At 34.7% G+C, this 19647-nt stretch overlaps 1 protein-coding gene across 1 annotated transcript in view; it reads left to right on the top strand.

Moving 5' to 3' along the window:
• KCNH5 (potassium voltage-gated channel subfamily H member 5) overlaps positions 1-19647 on the top strand; it is a 329564-nt gene that overhangs the window by 249273 nt on the left and 60644 nt on the right. Inside the window, exon 9 of the mRNA XM_059915741.1 lies at positions 5924-6176. Within this exon, the coding sequence (XP_059771724.1) occupies positions 5924-6176 (253 nt within the window). The remainder of the gene's footprint in view (positions 1-5923; positions 6177-19647) is intronic.

Genomic DNA, 19647 nt, shown 5'->3' with positions numbered 1-19647 from the left:
ATTCACTTTGTTATATACCTGAAATTAACACAACATTGTAAGTCAACTATACTCCAATAAAAAATTTTTTTAGAAAAAAGGGTTCTCTAGTCTCAGTGGTTTTTTTTTGGTTTTTTTTTTTTTATAGTTAATTTTTATTGGAATATAGTTTGCTTTACAGTGTTGTGTTAGTTTTTGCTGTACAGCAAAGTGAATCAGTTATACATATACATATATCTACTCTTTTTAGATTATTTTCCCATATAGGTCATTACAGAGTATTGAGTAGAGTTCCCTGTGCTATACAGTAGGTTCTTATTAGTTATCTATTTTATATATAGTAGAGTATATATGTCAATCCTAATATCCCAATTTATCCCTCCTTCCCCCCACCTTCCCCCCTTGGTAACCATAAGTTTGTTTTCTACATCTGTGACTTGATTTCTGTTTTGTAAATAGGTTCGTTTGTACCATTTTTTTAGATTCCACGTATAAGCGATATCATATGATGCTTGTCTTTCTCTGTCTGACTTACTTCACTCAGTATGACAATCTCTAGGTCCATCCATGTTGCTGCAAATGGCATTTTGTTCTTTTTTTATGGCTGAGTAATATTCCATTGTGTGTATACACACACACACACACACACATCTTCTTTATCCCTTCCTCTGTCAATGGAAGGGAAGAAAAAAGACCTACAAAAACAAACCCAAACAATTAAGAAAATGGCAATAAGAACACTTATATCAATAATTACCTTAAATGTAAATGGATTAAATGCTCCAACCAAAAGACACAGACTGGCTGAGTTGATACAAAAACAAGACCTGTATATATGCTGTCTACAAGAGACCCACTTCAGACCTAGGGACACATACAGACTGAAAGTGAGGGGATGGAAAAAGGTATTCCATGCAAATGGAAATCAAAGGAAAGCTGTAGTAACAATACTCATATCAGACAAAATAGACTTTAAAATAAAGACTGTTACAAGAGACAAGGAAGGACACTACCTAATGTTAAGGGATCAATCCAAGAATAAGATATAACAATTGTAAATATATATGCACCCAACATAGGAGCACCTCAATATATAAGGTAAATGCTGACAGCGATAAAAGGGGAAATTGACAGTAACACAATAAAGAGTGTGGGACTTTAAAACCCACTTAGACCAATGGGCAGATCATCCAGACAGAAAATTAATAGGGAAGCACAAGCCTTAAATGACACATTAGACCAGATAGACTTAATTGATATCTATAGGACATTCCATCTAAAAGCAGCAGAATACATTTTCTTCTCAAGTGCACAGGGAGCATTCTCCAGGATAGATCACATCTTGGGCCACAAATCAAGCCTCAGTAAATTTAAGAAAATTGAAATCATATCAAGCATCTTTTCTGACCACAAAACTATGAGATTAGAAATCAATTACAGGAAAAAAAAAACTGTGAAAAACACAAACACATGGAGGCTAAACAGTATGTTACTAAACAACCAATGGATCACTGAAGAAATCAAAAAGGAAATCAAAAAATACCCAGAGACAAACGACAATGAGAACATGACAATCCAAAACCTGTGGGACGCAGCAAAAGCAGCTCTAAGAGGGAAGTTTATAGCAATATAATCTTACCTCAAGAAACAAGAAAAATCTGAAATAAACAACTTAACCTTACACCTAAAGCAACTAGAAAAAGAAGAACAAACAAAACCTAAATTTAGTAGATGGAAAGAAATAATAAAGATTAGAGCAGAAATAAATGAAATAGAGACAAAGAAAACAGTAGCAAAGATCAATGAAACTAAAATCTGGTTCTTTGAGAAAATAAGCAAAATTGATAAACCTTTAGCCAGATGCATCAAGAAAAAAAGGGAGAGGACTCAATAGTAAAATTAGAAATGAAAAGGGAGAAGTTACTACTGACACCACAGAAGTACAAAGGATCATAAGAGACTACTACAGACAACTATATTCCAATAAAATGGACAACCTAGAGTAAATGCACAAATTCTTAGAAAGGTACAACCTTCCAAGACTGAACCAGGAAGAAAAAGAAAATATGAACAGACCAATCACAAGTACTGAAATTGAAACTGTGATTAAAAAATTCCAACAAACAAAAGTCCAGGACTACATGGCTTCACAGCTAATTCCATCAAACATTTAGAGAAGAGTTAACACCTATCCTTCTGAAACTCTTCCAAAAAATTTCAGAGGAAGGAACACTCCCAAGCTCATTCTATGAAACGAGACAAAGATCTCACACACAAAAAAAAATTATAGGACAATATCACTGATGAACATAGACACAAAAATTCTCAACAAAATATTAGCAAACCAAATCCAACAACACATTAAAAGGATCATACACCATGATCAATTGGGGTTCATCCCAAGGATGCAGTGATTCTTCAATATATGTAAATCAATCAGTGTGATACACTACATTAACAAACTGAAAAATAAAAACCATATGATCATCTCAGTAGATACAGAAAAAGCTTTTGACAAAATTCAACACCCATTTATGATAAAAACACGCCAGAAAGTGGGGCATAGAGGGAACCTACCTCAACATAATAAAGGTCATATACAACAACCCACAGCAGACATCATTCTCAATGGTGAAAAACTGAAAGCATTTCCTCTAAGATCAGGATCTAGTCTCAGTGTTGAGGTTAGATCTTTGGAGCCTAAGGGGTATCTGTTATGATTCCTCTTGATCTTGGGTTTGATGAAACTGGCATCATAAATACTCAATTTTTCTTTTTCAGACCATGGCATTCTTCCTTTTTTTCACACTTGGTTTGCAGAATTCTAAAAACGACCCCTTATATACAGCCATAGCTCTTCCAAAGAGAAAACTTATTGTCTTAATTAAGAGTCTACTTTGATTTATTTCTATCCTGACATGAAGAAGGGATAAATAATCAACTTGGGAGTCAAATAAAAGAGGTCACTTTTAACTGAATATGTTCTACTGAAATGCAATTTCATTTATTTATAACTATGAGATATCCAATGAGGAATATACCAGTGGAGGTTGGATATGACATTCAAGGCAGAGTACATTGAAACTGGGACCAATGGACCAGGTGTGAGAGTCATTTTGCATCATAACTTTATTTTATCACTTAAAACTAAATTTTGCCTTGCTTAAGACACTTATTAGGGCTTTCATATACAGAAAAAAATAACACTATACTCATATTTTGATGACAGACACATCGTGATAGAGCACATGCTCTGTATATTGGGAAGGAGCTTGCCACTAGGGGTGACTTTGGTCTATTTTAACACTTAGTTTTAATTTGTCACTTTATAACATCTGGACTTTAGTATATCCCGTGAATCAAAATAATGAGGCAATGTCTTAAGGAAAGTGAAAAAAAACTGGAAAGATGCACTCAAAATGCAATAAAAATCCTCTTTTGATATGCCACTAAACAGAGAATGTTGCTAACATTGGAAGATTTCATTTGCAGCATGAATCTTGAAAGAAATAATTAAAAGGGCATAAAATGACTATTACCAAAATGAATCTAAAACAATGAAAATTCTGTAAGGTAAATGGGATAGAAATAGATTGATCCGTTTTCCCATTAAGCAATTCAGTGCAATGTTTATGCATGTGTGTATGTATTTTAAAATTGCTTTTATGATTTTTGCTTTCTAGAACCAGTTTCATTTTCAACTTGAGGAAAATATAATATTAACACTAGTTAAAGCTTAAAATGTATTCAGGCTCCTGCTGAAATACTTTCTTAATTCTGCTTGGAACCTCATCAAACAGCCAAGAAACAGAATTCAGGCAGGAGTGGAAAATGAAATAAAAAAAGCAAACTGCTTTTTTAGAGAACTAAAAAAACCAGTAAATTTTGTAGGAATACTCATGTTCAGTAGGGAAAATTAAAACTAGCCTTTCTTTAACTTTTGCCATGTGCAAGACTAAATTGGGCTAACTCAAGTTCTTTCATTTAATTCCTACAATGAACCTATGAAATAAACACTATCATCCCATTTCACAGATGGGGTTTAGAGTCGTTAAATAACTTGCCTTAGGTTACAGAGGCAATAGGTGGTAGATTTGCACCCAGACCCATGTCCTCTTGAGGTTGATCTTTTATGGTACCTCTAAGTCATAAGTAATGACCTCTAGGCAGCATATGCTTCCATGTCACCTTGGCAATGCCCCTATCATAGCACTTTTCTCACTGTATTATAATTGTCTCTTTACATGCCTACCTCCCCCTACTTCATGGTTACCCTACTTCGTGGTTACCTCCCCCAAAGCAAAGAGCATCTTATTTATCCTTCTAGTTCCAGGAATTTAATGCAGTGGCCTGCCCCATAGTAGAAGCCCAATAAGTGCTTATTGAATGACTAATATCGTCAGAAGTCACTAAAAGTTAATATAGTAAAAAAAATTTATATTATTATGGAAAATAACTGATGTGGAAAATGCCAATTGCTTCTATATCCCTTAAGTTAAGTGCTCCTTTCCTTAAAGAGGAACTCTTTCAGAAAGATAGGTGAGCTGATTGCTACTGCATATAGGAGTTCAAAGGAGTAAGAAAAAATCCACAAAGATGCTTTTAAGTGATGTGAGATAGTATCACAGTACTAGGAAACGTTAAGGGGAGGGATGCTGAAATCATCATTTAATGAACGGTCTTTACATTTATGATGGGCTCATCTTCTACACATGGAAGCAACCAGCTTTTCGTTTCAAACAGAAATTTCCTTTTCATTGATAGTGAACCCCAATAAGAGGAAAGTCAGGGGATATTCCAAGCCTTAGGTAATTTTTTAAAGGTTAAAATGCAATTAGTACAGGAAAGAAAACCATTTTGTATTAAAACATTATTCAATATAACTTAATGAGGAAAAATCAACTTCGACTTCAGCTTGAGGGATTCAAATTCTATCAAAGAAAAACATTTCTGATTATAAGGAATAGTTTACCAAGGGAGTTGGGAGAGGATTCTAAGTGAGTTTGCACATGCATCTTTAAATTGGGCAGCCCTGACTTCTGTAATCATATCTTGCTTGATGATGCTCTGATGATAATGTGAGGATAATATCCATTTTAATCGGGGTCTTTAATTGCCCTGTCTGAAAGCTACAGGGAATAAAAGCTTTGTACCCCTTTATCTCTAAGCATGTTTCTGCCGTTTGTTCCCCCTTCTAAAGGATACTTAGAGCTCATTCTGCTGTTGCTTTCAGCAGTCTTTAGGAGTCAAAGACCCGAATGAGCAAGGGCTGCCACGCAACGTGATGTGCCCACCTTGCCAGCATTGACATTGCCAGTTGCCTAAGCCCTACAGAAGGCTGGTGAATATTCTTTTCACTCCCTGAGCATGAATTCATTAGTAAAATGAAAATACATATTTCAGAGTGAAGACAGCACATTGAGAGTGGAGTTATATCAGCCATGTCAAATTTCATGTCATGTTGCAAAGGTGCTTCTGTTGATTTTGTTGTCTTATAACTGGTTAATACGAATCCACCTCCAATGTGTAGTAAAAGTCCATTATCCTGAATTTTGATTTAGTTACGAAAAAATTCTAAAACAGCAACTAGATAAAATGAATGTTAATGACCTATCTTAGTTGGCTTTTTGATGACATTATATTAAGTATTTTTCTGAGACACTTCCTGGCCATTTTAAGACTCTGTTGTCTCTATGGTGAGATCCATACCCCCTCAGAGCTTTAGCACGTGGTGCTGTATTATAATAGCCCATATGCTCATCAGCCCATCCCACTGGATTTTTAGATCTTTCAGAGCAGAGCTGTGTCTTGTTACCTTTTTCCTTAATACACTGTTTTGCAGACTGTGTCATAGTCAATAAGTATGTTAGATTATTATTTTTTTTTTTTCTGAAATAGTCCCTCTCTATTTTCTTCTCACTTATGCATCTCTCACTTTCTTCAGGTCCTCTCCATCTGTCCCAAGGACATGAGAGCTGATATCTGTGTTCATCTAAACCGGAAGGTTTTTAATGAGCATCCTGCTTTTCGATTGGCCAGCGACGGGTGTCTGCGTGCCTTGGCGGTAGAGTTTCAAACTATTCACTGTGCTCCTGGGGACCTCATTTACCATGCTGGAGAAAGTGTGGATGCCCTCTGCTTTGTGGTGTCAGGATCCTTGGAAGTCATCCAGGATGATGAGGTGGTGGCTATTTTAGGTACTGTGAACTTTCCTAACATAGTAGCAAACGTGTAACAGTTTTAGAGATTTTACTTCTCAGGTTTTTTAAGATAAATTCCCTTTGCTTGGTGACTTTGGAAATTGGGTCACTGATGAGATGATGAATCTCAGTGAAAACTAGTAATTCCGTTTCAGCAGAGAACATTAGTATTGGTCATAGCTTAATGGGCTGCATGAGGGTTTGATTAAATTTTCTTTGGCCACATAGGGCAGTGCCTTTTAGACTGGAGGTAATCGCAGCCTAAGGTGGCAGTACCTCCATGTTGGTAAGTGTGAAAATGGCTTGTGAAATGATTGTCAGTTTAGTAACCTGAGTGTTAGTCTCAGAGGGACAATAGAACCCGTGTAGTTCAACATTTACTTTTAGAGATGTATAAATTGAGGCCCAGAAAACTTTAGTGACTGGCCCAGCTAGGTAGTAAATGAGTTAGGGCTTGAGTACAGATCTTCTTACTCTAAACCTCTCTGCTTCCTCACAGTGGACCTAAGTAGTGAGCTGAAAGTGATGAGGAGGTAAATGAATTTGACCCAGTGTATTGGAATAATCACAATGCAAGTAAACTTAGGTTTTTAAAGCTGGTTTTGTCCATCTACATTTATGAATCAGGAAAGTTATTCAGCTAATAGTAAATTTGTTCTAAAATTCAGAGAGCTGGTAGATAGTTGCACTGATGAAAAAAGGCAGTGACAGAACATGTGAGTGACAAAATTTTTAAAAATTACATGTTTGGGGACAGTGTAATCCATTTTACATTTTATCTTGGTAAAAAAATTGCTAAGTGATATTTTAGATCATTTTCTGCTCAGATATCTGCAGCATGAATTCCACATAGATAAAAAAAGGAAGCAATAATGAGGTCAGAGGAGAATCATTTCTTGTGTTTTTTCAAGTAAAATAAGTTAGAATTGCAGGATGTCAACTCCCTTTTGATCACATTTTTCATGGCTTGTATCTCATGAAAAATGAGCTCAATTTTTAAACTATTGGATTTTTTAGCTACTGAGGTCAACCTACCATAGCTTGAATGCCACTTATTCTCATAAGTAAAGACTGACTGATGTATTTTAGAAACTGCAAAAGCAAAATCCAGCCGCAAAATAAAGGACTGATTTCAAAAAACACAATTACTTGGAAAAGACAGAATTGAGAAACAATGACTCTTCATAGGAAAATAGGTTCAGTAAAATTTGTAAGGGTTACAGAAAAGGATTCAGTGTTGCAAATGACTGAACACTATTGTTTGTAACCCTTTCCTTAACTGTTGAGAAATAATATTACATTTATGTATAAATTTCTTTTAGAAACTTTTTATTTTTGATTTTTTTTTTTGCAAGGAAAATGCATACAGTACTTAGAGTCAGCACTCTGGGTGTGTTTAATGCTGCTTAGTGCTTGTTCTGCTTTGTTTCTTGGAGTATAAAGGAGTTATATAATCCTTCATTAAAAAGTGTACATTTTGCCAGAACAATCCTTTGTGGTAAAATGGAGTATATACACACTACAACCATTCTTGTTTGCTTAAAGAAGAGGATAAAACACAAGCCCAAAACAGGTGTATTTTTTCCTGCATGTTCATGTCAATGGTGGGTGGGAGAACAGACATAAAATATATTACACTAAAGTGAGTACCGTCGTGATAAATTACCTCGGCTGTGTACTCATTGTCATTTGCTTTGCCCCATTTTCTTCATTATAGCTTCACCTTGGTAGATTCTTTTCTAAAAAGATGGATGGAGAAAGCCCTGAGTGTAGTACCTCTGGGCTGGATCTGCTAAGCTGGAATCATTTGCTCAGTGAGACAGACAAAATGTATTTTCTTTTCATTTTAAAATAAAATGGTAGCTGGTTTTGCCCAATGACACAGTAAAAATGAACACAGGGCCCCTGGGTATTGGCCCAGTCTCATCATATATCTGTCATATTTTATTTCTTTGAATGCATGCTTTTTGTTTATCCTCCTCAAAAATCTTGAGATTTCAGAGACTTTTCATCTCTTGGTTTAATGAGTCAAATTATATATACACATCTCTGGCAATCTTTCTTTATCGTGTGGGCCTCTAACAAATATTAGTTCAGCCAAAAGGCAGTCAGAAGGTTTTTGTTTAAAAAAAAAAAGTTTTGATCTAGAAGTGATCTTCCAAAGAGGAGGTAAGTGGGTGGTGGGGAGGCATGGGCGCAAAGGGTCACCTAGGTGCCATGGTGCTGGGCAAAGACAGTGTCCTCATGGAGTCTGTGATTTGGGTCACTGGTGGCGAGATAGTCATGGAGACAAGCTTTGGGAACTCTGCCTTGGTGTTGCACCTTCCGCTAATCTGGCTTTATAGGAAGGCAATCTGAGGAGACTGTGGACTAGGAGCATGGACTCATGGTGAGTTTCTGCAGAAGATGGAGTGTGATGTCATACATGAGAGACGACTGCACCACATGCAGTGGTGTGTCTGCCATGGTCTAGATACACCCTTGTGCTCATATGGTTTACAGGTTCCACCCATGAGGCAGCTGAAGTCCGGTGCCTGCTGCCACCTGTGCTTCACCTGAGGGGCATGGAACCTGACAGAAGAGCCTTTCTTAACGAACCAGATTCTTGACTTGTAGATCAGTAGTCACACCAGCTCCGTTGTCTGATTTCTCAGTGTGGTTTCCATTGGGGACACATGTTTTCAGATTTTTCTAAACCAAAAATACTTACTTTTACAATTAAAAAGGTTTTTTGTTTTTTTGTTGAACACTTAAGATGCTTTAACAATGTTTAGGAAAGGGAGAGGGGAAAATAGTAACTCATCAGCATCACTTCTGACACTTTGTGACTGTTCATTCCTTTTCTACTATTTTTTCTTCTTATCTTCTCATTTTTTGGTAGCCTAATTACAAACTTAATGAAACGTTGCAAAAATTATCAGCATGTGAAATTTGACATATAGCCTTCGGTTTTCTACCTTACTGAGTAAGTTGATTAGGTCTTCAATATCTTTACTTATTTCTTTTTCCTCTTGATCTATTTTTGAACTGAGAGTGGCATGGTAAAGTATTTTATTATTAAGGTGTTTTATCCATGTCTCTTTGTATCTCCTGTAGTTTGTACCTTATAGTGGTTGTTGCTGTGTTATTTGGTGCGCAAATATTCATATTATATCTTCATTTTGAATTGTGTCTTTTAGCATTGAAATGTGTCCTTTTTAATCATGACCCTTATAAGGGTCAGACAGAAACAGCATCCTCTCCCCCATCTCAGTATACCTCAAAAAAATGAGAATTTGTTTTAAATTGGTCTGATAAATAGGCCTTGCTCTCTCTTACACTGATTTATTTGCCAGTTGAAAGGTAGAAAACTGAAGTCGTTTTAAAATTGATTAAAAATCTCTGAATCCAAAAACCAGGTGCAGTGCATTCTTTTGGATCCTTGCCTCTAAACGGCCTCTTGGTAGGTACCTAATTCTTTAGTGTGTCAAAAGTGTTAAGGTGTTTAATGAATAAGTTCTGAAGCAGAACTAATTAATGGAAAGATAAAAAATGTAGTCAATAAATACCTTCTTTTTTAACACTGAGAGGTGGCTTCAAGTTGTTTTCTAAATAGGGCCTAGGAAGATAATTGCAGTTCATGTCTTTTTCTAATGTGAAGTTCTTTCAGTTCTTACACCTCCACCTTTTTTTTCTTTTGACCTTCCCACTTTTTATGAAACACAAAGAATTCCAAACTAAGTTCATGATGCATACATAACATTTTATATGCTTTAATATCGTTTTGCTTTTTAGTTTTTACCCTATAATTACTTAATGTGAACAGAGTTATTGGTATGCCTAAAATAGCCAGGTTACTTTTAAGTGTCTCAACAAAGTATATTGTACCTTATAGAGACTAGAAAAATGGCATTTCCCCACTAACTTTAGACCCAACTCCTAAGATATTTGTTTTGCTGCATTCACATTTTGTCTTTTCTCTTCTGTGTTCACTGATTGTTAGAATCATATGGTTGGAATTATTAATATAAGACAATCTGTATCTAAGTCTTTTAATTGTAACTTTAAATTCCCAAGAGAACTATGCTTGTTTATGTAGAGTTTGGATGGAAGGTTAGATGCTCCTATCAAGTTGGGGGAAGAGGGCTTAAGTGAGGAAGGGAAAGACAGAATTAAATGAACTTAATAATATAAAAAGGGTAATTTCTAGAACCTGGGTTAAGATTCCATTTTAATTAGAATCAGTTCATCTCTTATAAACATTTGTGCATTATCAAAGAAAACATAAATTATAGTTCTCAAAATTCAAAATCTGCTTCTTATTTTTATTCCAAAAAGAAAAAATCTGAGATGTGAAAGAATAATATTCTGCTGTTTTGAGAATTTGTGAAAATGTGACTTTTGTGTTGTGGTTAAGATTTCTTCCCATATACTTATTATTAACAGTTGAGTGCTTCACACTTTAAAGTCTTAAAAGGGCTATCCCCAAGCCCCAGAAAATTATTTTCTTTTGCATCCACATTTCTGTGTTTTGAGATGCTGTACTATGAACCAGGTAGGTTTACTTTACATATTATGATGATGATGAACTTAGTTAATTTAGACATTTTTATAATAGGCAAACCAGTTATTTGCTTTAAAAAATTGCATGCTTATCTTGTTTTAAACTTTCTAAGTAGTGATTAAAACATTTATCTATGGTTTAAATTATACACTTTAGAGTTCCTCAGCATGTAGATTTTTGGATAAAATATAGTCTTTACAATCTGGTAGTTTAGACTTAACTTCAAACCCTCACCCTACTATCCTTCAAAACCAAGTCTTGTTCATTTTGTCTCCTTGATGTCTCTTTAACCTATCCTTAATGTCCCTCCCCATGACCACTGCTCTTAAAATTTTGGTTCTGGGTTGTGGCTGCCATCTGAAAAGCCTGTCTACTCTCAATCTGTTATCAACTTCAACCTCCAAATCTATGTTATGCTACCACCACAATAATTTTTCTAAAATATAAAGTATCTTGTTAGTTTCCTTGTTAGGATTGTCGTTTTGGCACCTTGGGGATAAAATGTTAGCTCTTAGCATGGCCTATGAAGCCATTTAGGTCTTGGTCTTTGCCCTCCTTTCCAGCCTGATTTGTGCTATTCCCTATTCCTACTCTATTTTCACCATATTGAATTGCAGGAAGTTTCCTAAGCACCAAGTTCTCTTACTGGCAAGCTATTGCATATACTGCTTCCTTTGTTTAGAACATTTTTTCTCCTCTTTTTAATTGTCTCTTGCTTCTTCATCTTCTTTTACTCTTTCCCTTCTTGCCCTAGTCTGGATCAGACGCCTCTGTTCTGGGCTTCTACTTCATGCCTACACAGGGTTCTTAGTCTATCTTTTACTTGTTTGTACTCCTACTGCATTGTGCGTACTTGAAATGTCTTGCTTATTTTTGTCTCTCTGTCATCTGTGATAGGACCCCTTAAATAGGTTCTCAGTAAAGGTTCAGTGAGCAAAATTAGCCAGCACTTTGTTTTGCCATTAAGCAGTTTTTATAATTGTTTTAGTTCTGGGCGCCTACAAAAAATGTGTTGTATTCTGTTGCCATTTTCTTTATGTTTTATCTTGAGATACTGACTACCCTCTGTTTCTCTTTCATCTATATGATTTTAGTAAAATGCATTTCCCTAAGACTCTTGCTTTAGCATAGATCTAGTATGGACTGAGAAAATATTTTCCTACTGTTAGTCAGGAAGTTTGAACAAGAATAAGAAGAGATAAATGTTAAATATCTCAGGCCACTAACAACTCTTTAATAAAACACTCCTTCCTTGTTCTCCATCAGGAACTCCCAGTAGCAAGAAAGAATCTAACTTGTACCCTGGTCATTGACCACGGTAGAAAAACTTTATATCTGTGGAAGGGGATTTGACTTTAATTCCTAAAAGTGACATTACTTTTGCCATCAACTGGAATGAATAGGTCTACAAATTAGAATTAATTTTATTAGAAAATTAACATTTAAGAGTTAAAAGGGGCTTATGGAAAGAAAAATCATATGTGTAGTTAGTAATTGAGCTTGCCTATACTTAAGTAAAATTTAAACTCTATAGTAGTGTTTTGATTTTAAGATTCCCTATCAAAATATTTAAAGTATATTTTTGAGAAATGAAATCCAGACCCCTTTGAAAGTCTGATTTAAATACCAATAGTTGTTAAATACTCATTATCTTATAAGCATTATTACATCAAATTCTCTAATTTACTCTGTGAAACAAGTACTTGCTGTAATCATCTTGCAGATGAAAAAACCAAGGCTCTGCAGTATCAGGTGATTCGCCCTAGGTCACAGCTAGAAAATAAGTGGTGGGTATAGGATTTGAACCAAGACTTATCTGACTCAATGTCCATTCTCTTAACCATCACATTACAAATGTGATGCTTTCTTTAACAGGAATTTTAAAATGGAATTTTGAAATTATACAACTAGTTGGTTTAATCTTGACAGAAAATGGAGGGCCTATGTTAACTTTACCAAATTGTTTCCTTTTATTAAAAAAAATTTTTTTTCTAACAACACTAAGTACCACACCAGTGTATGTTACAAAAGACCAAACATGACCCAAGTATAAGATGGTTAATCAGCTACTAAATATCTACAAATATGGTCCTCCTCCAAGTGACTAGTTTACTCCAGGCAGGTGTTTAGGACTGGGGAGAACTGGCTCAGAGTGTGAATCTCATGAGCCCTCAGAACACAAGATGAGGATCTTAAGTTCTGCTTATGGGTCTTTCATCTGGGTATTGGAAGAGTTCAGGGTCCATCTAGTTGGTAGGTATTAAAGTGGAAATGAAGCTTTTAAGAATGCTCCAGGATTGCAGGAATGGCCACAAATCTTTGCAGTTTCTTCCATGAAGAGGTGGAGTCTATGTCTCCACTCATTGAGTTTCTACTGGCCTTGTGACTTGTCTCAGTTCTTAGGCTGAATCCTCTACTCTTCCCTTAAATGCTGACAGTCTCTGGACAGAGTAGGGATGCTTGGCCTGCTTTTCTCATTGCTCTTTTTTTTTTTCCTGAGGTCATGGCATCCATGTACAGAAAGCTTCATCTTCATTTTTGCAGATTTCTTATATCTACCTACATATCAGTGTCTTGCTCCCACTCTCCTTCTCTACCCTGCCTTCCCCTAGTCAAGCCCATTATTTCATATTTTCTCAAAAAGTATCAAGGATTCTTTTGTCTTTAAGGAATTGAAAACTTAACTAATTACAGGTTTAGTAAGTTGGTTTCGTTTTGTCACTAAGAAGATCAAAGCTAGTCAGTTGTAGGTGTTGGTTTACTTGCTTCGTGATGCCATTGAGAATTCAGTCTTCCTTTTGGTATACGGAGGGGGAGGTGTTATTGGTGAGTACATGCACATCAAAATTACTTGAATTTTTAAATTTGCAAACTAAAAAACAGATTCAGAAAAATCACAATATAAACATATAACCTAATGAAACTTTATAATCAAAGATCCTGTAACCATTTCACAAGTTAAGAAACAGAACTTTTAAACCCCTGACCCCCTGGAGAAGTCCCACCGTGTGACCCATCCTAAACACCAAGTTTAATTTGCTTATTTCTAAATTTGATCTATCTTTTAAATATTTTTAAATCTACAGTTCCCCCCCATCCCTTTCTTTTCTTTATAATTCTTTGCTGTAGAGCCTGGGCCTTTTGTCCTGCAGAGTTCCCACAATCTGGATTCTGCTGATTGCATGCTCACTGTAGTTCAACATGTTCCTTCATCCTCTATATTTCCTGTCAGTTAGCAGCTGGATCCAGAGGCTTGATCAGACTCAGGTTCAATCCCTTTGCAAGACTCTAGGTGGGTGTGTTCTTTCATCAGATGACTCGTGATTATCTAGTTGCATTTTTTGATGGTGTTAACAACTGTTGATACTCAATGCCTAGATCCATTAATTCACTGGGAGTTGCAAAATGAAGATGTTCTAATTTTATATTTTTGTTTGTTAGTTGGAATGCTTTTATAGAGAGATACTTCCTCTCAACTACTATTTGGTTATTCAATATGCAGTTCACATAGGAATGGCCACATATATGCTTGATACTATTCCATTATTTACCAACTTTTAAGATAACTAATTGGTTTCTTATCCTCTGAGGGTACCTAGATAGTTTCTTAAAAATATCCTTATGTACTAATGAATTTAAACAAATGATGAATTTCAGTGCTTTGCAGTTTTGACCATTATTGAAGTGCAAATTGTCCTATCTTTGGCAAGTAAGAGCCTCTTCAAGTCGGCTCCTGAGTCTTTTTGATACAGCAGTCTTTCTTTGCTATGTAGTATGACCAGATCCTCATCTTGTATAATTCTGTCCCACACCTGGAATCAGCCATTAGTCATTTCTCCAAGAAGCTTGAATTTGTTTTTGTGAAAAATATTTCACAATCTTGGTCCTACAGATATTCACTGCTACTGAGTTGGTGATTGTCTCTTGGTCCATTTAATAAATAAAATGAGGAGAAAAATATTTGTATGTGTGTCTGTGTCTCTGTGTGTGTGTGTGTAGTATGTATATATATATATATATATATATATGTATATATGCACACACATATAAATAAAATTTCTCATGAGTTCATACAATATATTTAACAGAAACTGAGTACAATAGGGCTTTATCTATCCGTGTCTATATTGCATCTTCAACTACCTCCTTCCATATTGAGAATGCTGAGTATGATAGAATTAAAATATTGCATAATTGCTCAATTGCTTTATGCCACATTACAAATATAACAACCTCAGAATAACAGTACTAATGCCATCACCACCAATATGATTACTGAAAATACATAAAAAGATTTTTGCATATACTTGTCCTGTTCTCCCCCACCCATCATTATTTTTAGTAGTTGTACTATCTCTATATTATTGAAGCATATAACCATTGCATACTGTACCCTCTCCCTTTTAACCTTCATTTAGTCTTAATTCTACAAGTAACTGTATAGTTAGTGCTACCACTAGTCTATGTCAGTGTCTCTCTAGGTATTTTGGTTGTATGAAGATTATTCACTAATAGTAGGAAAAATCCATGGGAGCAAAATTCCCTGAGTTCTTTTATATTGGTGATATAGTTTGTGTCCTTTATTCTTGAAAATCAGTTTTGCTGGATATGAAATTCTTGGTTCACATTTCTTCCTAGAGTATTTTAAATGTTACTCTTTCCACCTCACTCAGATCAATAGGCAAATCATGGATGTTTTGTGTTCTGCCATCATATCTTTTGTGTCTTTCTGTCCTCTTTAATCTTGTTGTCACTGCCTTAACTCATGATGAGGTGAATTATGAGGTGAGGTGAAATCATGTATTTGTAATCTGTGAAATTCATATGGCTGTCTCACAGTGATGTAACAGTACTTCCTTTGCCACTCTTCACAGTGTCATTAGTTCTGCTATTAAAGCATTGGATAGGCCCTGACTCTCTTTACTTGAAACACTTTTAGTCGTTCGTCTTTGAAATAGGATGAAGCAGACTGTTGCATGGCATTAAATGTTCTCCCTCTTGGGTGCTGTGTTTTCCCTCTAGACTTGGTCTTCTCTCTGTGTCCCATAGGTTCCCAGTATTGGGCTAATACTGTTCATCATCCCCTGGGCAGATCATGCTCATGCTGCTCTTTCACAAAAAGTGCTGCTCTTCTCTTGAAGGCTCCGCTGTGATTAAACCCAAACACTACTTTACTTGTGAGGTCTTAACTAAATACCCTCAAATTCAAAACAAATGCTTTTTCTTGTGTGCATTGCCTATCCTGATCCTATAGTACTTATTTTATTCTTTCCTATTTTATCATTTTTTGGACATGTCTCTCTTATTATACATTAAAAATTCTTGAGAACAGGATTTCTATTTCCTGCATGTCTCTATCCCTCCACAGCATAAAGCACATGTTCTAGCTGAAGGGTAGTATTAGAGCTAGGGTTAGGATGCTAGATGTATTTATTGAATGGGGTGAAGAGGACAGCCATCATTTCTCCCATTTGACAGGTGTGAAGTGTGCAAGACTTAGTTATAATATGAACATTATAATAGGCTTCAACTCTAAATGCTTTCTTAGAAAAAGAAAACAGAAGAATTTCAAGATATAACTGCTTTTTAGTTTAGTCTTTTTTCTTGGACTTGTTTTTTATAATATGCTACTAACTTTCTTGATTTGGACACATGTTTGGGTTTCTGTATGTAACCAATTTGTTCTTAACGCTAATAGTGCCAAATTCAGGATTACCAGCCTGCTAATTACCATATCTTCTACCTCCTCAAAGGCAGCTACCATCATCCCTTACTTATCTATCAGGATACTCTATTTTTTTACATCTCCTTTTTTCTTTTAATAGATCTTTAGTGGAGTATAATTGCTTCACAATACTGTGTTAGTTTCTATTGTACAACAAAATGAATCAGCCGTACATATATCCTCATATCCCCTCCCTCCTGAGCCTCCCTTCCACCCTTCCTATCCCACTTAGTAACAGCTATTTGGCTCATTCTTTGTGTGTGTAAATAAAAATTCATAAGCTAAATCAGTGATTTTTTTGTAGATAAGAATTATTGGCTTCTCTAAAAGTGTCAAGGTGTATCTGTTATAATTTTTCAACAGAACGACTTTGGACATCAATCACTGAAGATTGGCAGGCACCAATTCTAAATATTTTAAAGATTCTATTCTTACACACCAATATAATTTCTAAAGTTTAATTGCTCATCATCTTCTTTCTGTTCTTGTCCTTCAAAATATTACTTTATGACATTTGCTGTCCATAAATAGTCCAAGTCAATTTAAAATCACATAATTTAAAAACTCTTAGTGTTGTTCATTTGTAAATGGATATTTTTGTTCATATGTATTCATAATAAAGTTTATGAGCTGACTACAACAATCAGTTATAGTGAAGGGCTGACTGATAAAAGTAAAAATGTGAATTAAGTCCATTCTGTAGAAGAATCATTAAATAGAGCTATCAGTACAACCTCACATACATTCACAGGAAACTACCTAAGTAAACTTCAAATGCTATATTTTTAGGGATTCGTTGGCTATGGTAGATAGCTGTACTCACTCATGAATAACTGAGATAATTTTTATGAATTCATTTTATGTATGTCATTAACTCACCAAATGATGTGTTTCATATTAAAATAAAAACACTCTGTCTGTAAAACCAGCACGTCAGGGGACCGGCATACCATGATCTGTATTACTCCTTTAATTATGTTGTAACTTTTTGTCTCTGTTTTGTCTTTAAATTTTACAGTTTTCTGCTCTATGAATCTTTAACATTTACTTCTGTTTTACAATCCTGTTTCCTGTGGTTTGAAAGTAAAATACTTCATAAGACTTGAGGCAAAGAACTGAGAAAATATAAATAGACCAAACAACAACTTTCATGTTGAGTGTGAGCTTTTCTACTAATTTTAGGGCTTTGGGGGAAGGTTACTTTTCTCAAACTCTGAAATGTTTCTAGCTGAGACTACTTGCACCCAGTGGGAACTGACCTAAAAACTAGCATCAAATATTCTATAGTTATGAGGATGAACAGGATTTCCCAGTCCTGAAAGTGTGCAAAATCTTTGTGATGAAAAAAAAGGGCGCTTCTCTATTAGATAGTCCATGCATAACCCCATGTCTTCACAGCTGTGATTCCTGCACATTACTCAGTGTAAATGTGCATAATATTTCCTGAAGAAGAACATTAGTCAGCTCATAAATTAACTGATTTACAAGACAACTGTCTTTCCACAAGTGCCTTAAAAGTTTGTTGAATTGAGTGACTATTAGGTGGTATAGAAAACTGGATAAAGCAAAATAGTTTGAAATGGTTGATTAATGTCTAATTGATATATTGTGTATCCTAATGGAAATTCTATGTTATAAAACAATTAGTATTGTTTATATGTAATGTGAGTTCTGATGTTTGGAGCAGAATAATCCACATTTATTAATTTCGCTATGCTTCTCTAAATATTTTTAGGGAGAGGATCAGAGGATAAGTTTTACTTTGGTTGAGTCAGTTAACTTTTTGTGTTACTTTTCAGCCTCATAGACTTTTTATTTCCCCATGATAGTAAAAAAGATAAATAACTTAAATTTAAAATTTTTGATAGAAATATGGTGAGAATTTTAATTTCATCAGTTAGGTAAAATAAAACATATAACAGACATTTGAATACCTCCACAATTTAAAATGGTCTATATTGGCAAGGGGAAATTTATGTATATATTGAGTATTTTTTACCTATCGATGATGCACTTATCAATCAATGAATATTTACTGTTCTGCAGATCTGTGTACCTGTTTTATTAAAAAGTATAAGGAAAAACGTCTGTGAAAATAATTGCTATTTTAAAATAAAAGATTCATTAGAGAAAAATTTAGAAAACAAAAAGTAGAAGGAGGGAAAACAATAAGCACATCACTTGAAGCCAATTGCTGTAATAGCTATGTGCATTTTCTTTTAGTCTTGTATCCCTTTTGATTTTTAACACAATTTATTATCAATCAACAAATTAATAATAACATAGAATATACTATATAGAATAATATGGAATAATAAAACAATATATTTTGGTCCTATCAAGATTATTTTTCTTTAAGAAATTAAGAAATAGTAGACTTCTAATTGAAAATTCTTTTAGTCGTAGAGTTTCAGTTTCATTTTTATGTACTTTATTATAGCTACAACCATAATCATTCTTTGTATCTTTATTTTTTTATTTAACATTATAAAATTTGCATTTCTGCATGTTATTTCTGAAACTAGTTTTAATTCGATATGAATTTATATATAGATATAGATTTCTGTTTTCGTTGGATATTTTATTTATTTATTTTTGCCAATCTGAAGTTATGATTAATAGCACTCCAGTGAATATTACATGTGTTTGTTCTAAATCTTTTGACTGATTCCCAGAAGCGAAATTACTGAGTCAAAGGCACTAGTAATTATTACTGTGGTTACTATACATGAAAATCAAATAGTTGAAAAGTGATGAGTACTTATAAATGGGTCAGAGCTTGCATTATAAATGATAACTTGAGAAAAGGTTTCAGAAATGAATCAGAGGGAAATGTAATCATTTTTCTCTCTTCAAGGTAAAAGCCAGTATAGAAAGAGTAGCAGTGACAATAGAGGAAAAGGAACGAGAAGCGGATCAATGCCCTGTTATTTCCATAGCACGGGGGACTAAGAAAATATAAAAGCTGTTGATCTCTTCTGTTTAAAAAATAATACAAGTAAATTATAAGACGTAATAAAACTCATCCATTATCCTGTAATGAGAGAAAACCTACTATTTGATGCATTCGCTTTGTGTGTACATGTGTGTGTTTCTGGGGAGAAGAGGGTGTATAAAATGATATAATACTATATGTATGATTTGATATCCTGCTTTTGTTATTTTATATAATGTGAACATTTCTCTGTTACTTTTAAAAA

The sequence above is a fragment of the Balaenoptera ricei genome, chromosome 2, assembly GCF_028023285.1.
Source record: "Balaenoptera ricei isolate mBalRic1 chromosome 2, mBalRic1.hap2, whole genome shotgun sequence".
NCBI classification, from domain to species: Eukaryota; Metazoa; Chordata; class Mammalia; order Artiodactyla; family Balaenopteridae; genus Balaenoptera; species Balaenoptera ricei.
The sequence above is the reverse complement of the archived record's forward strand: the minus strand, read 5'-3'. Positions and strand labels throughout refer to the sequence as shown.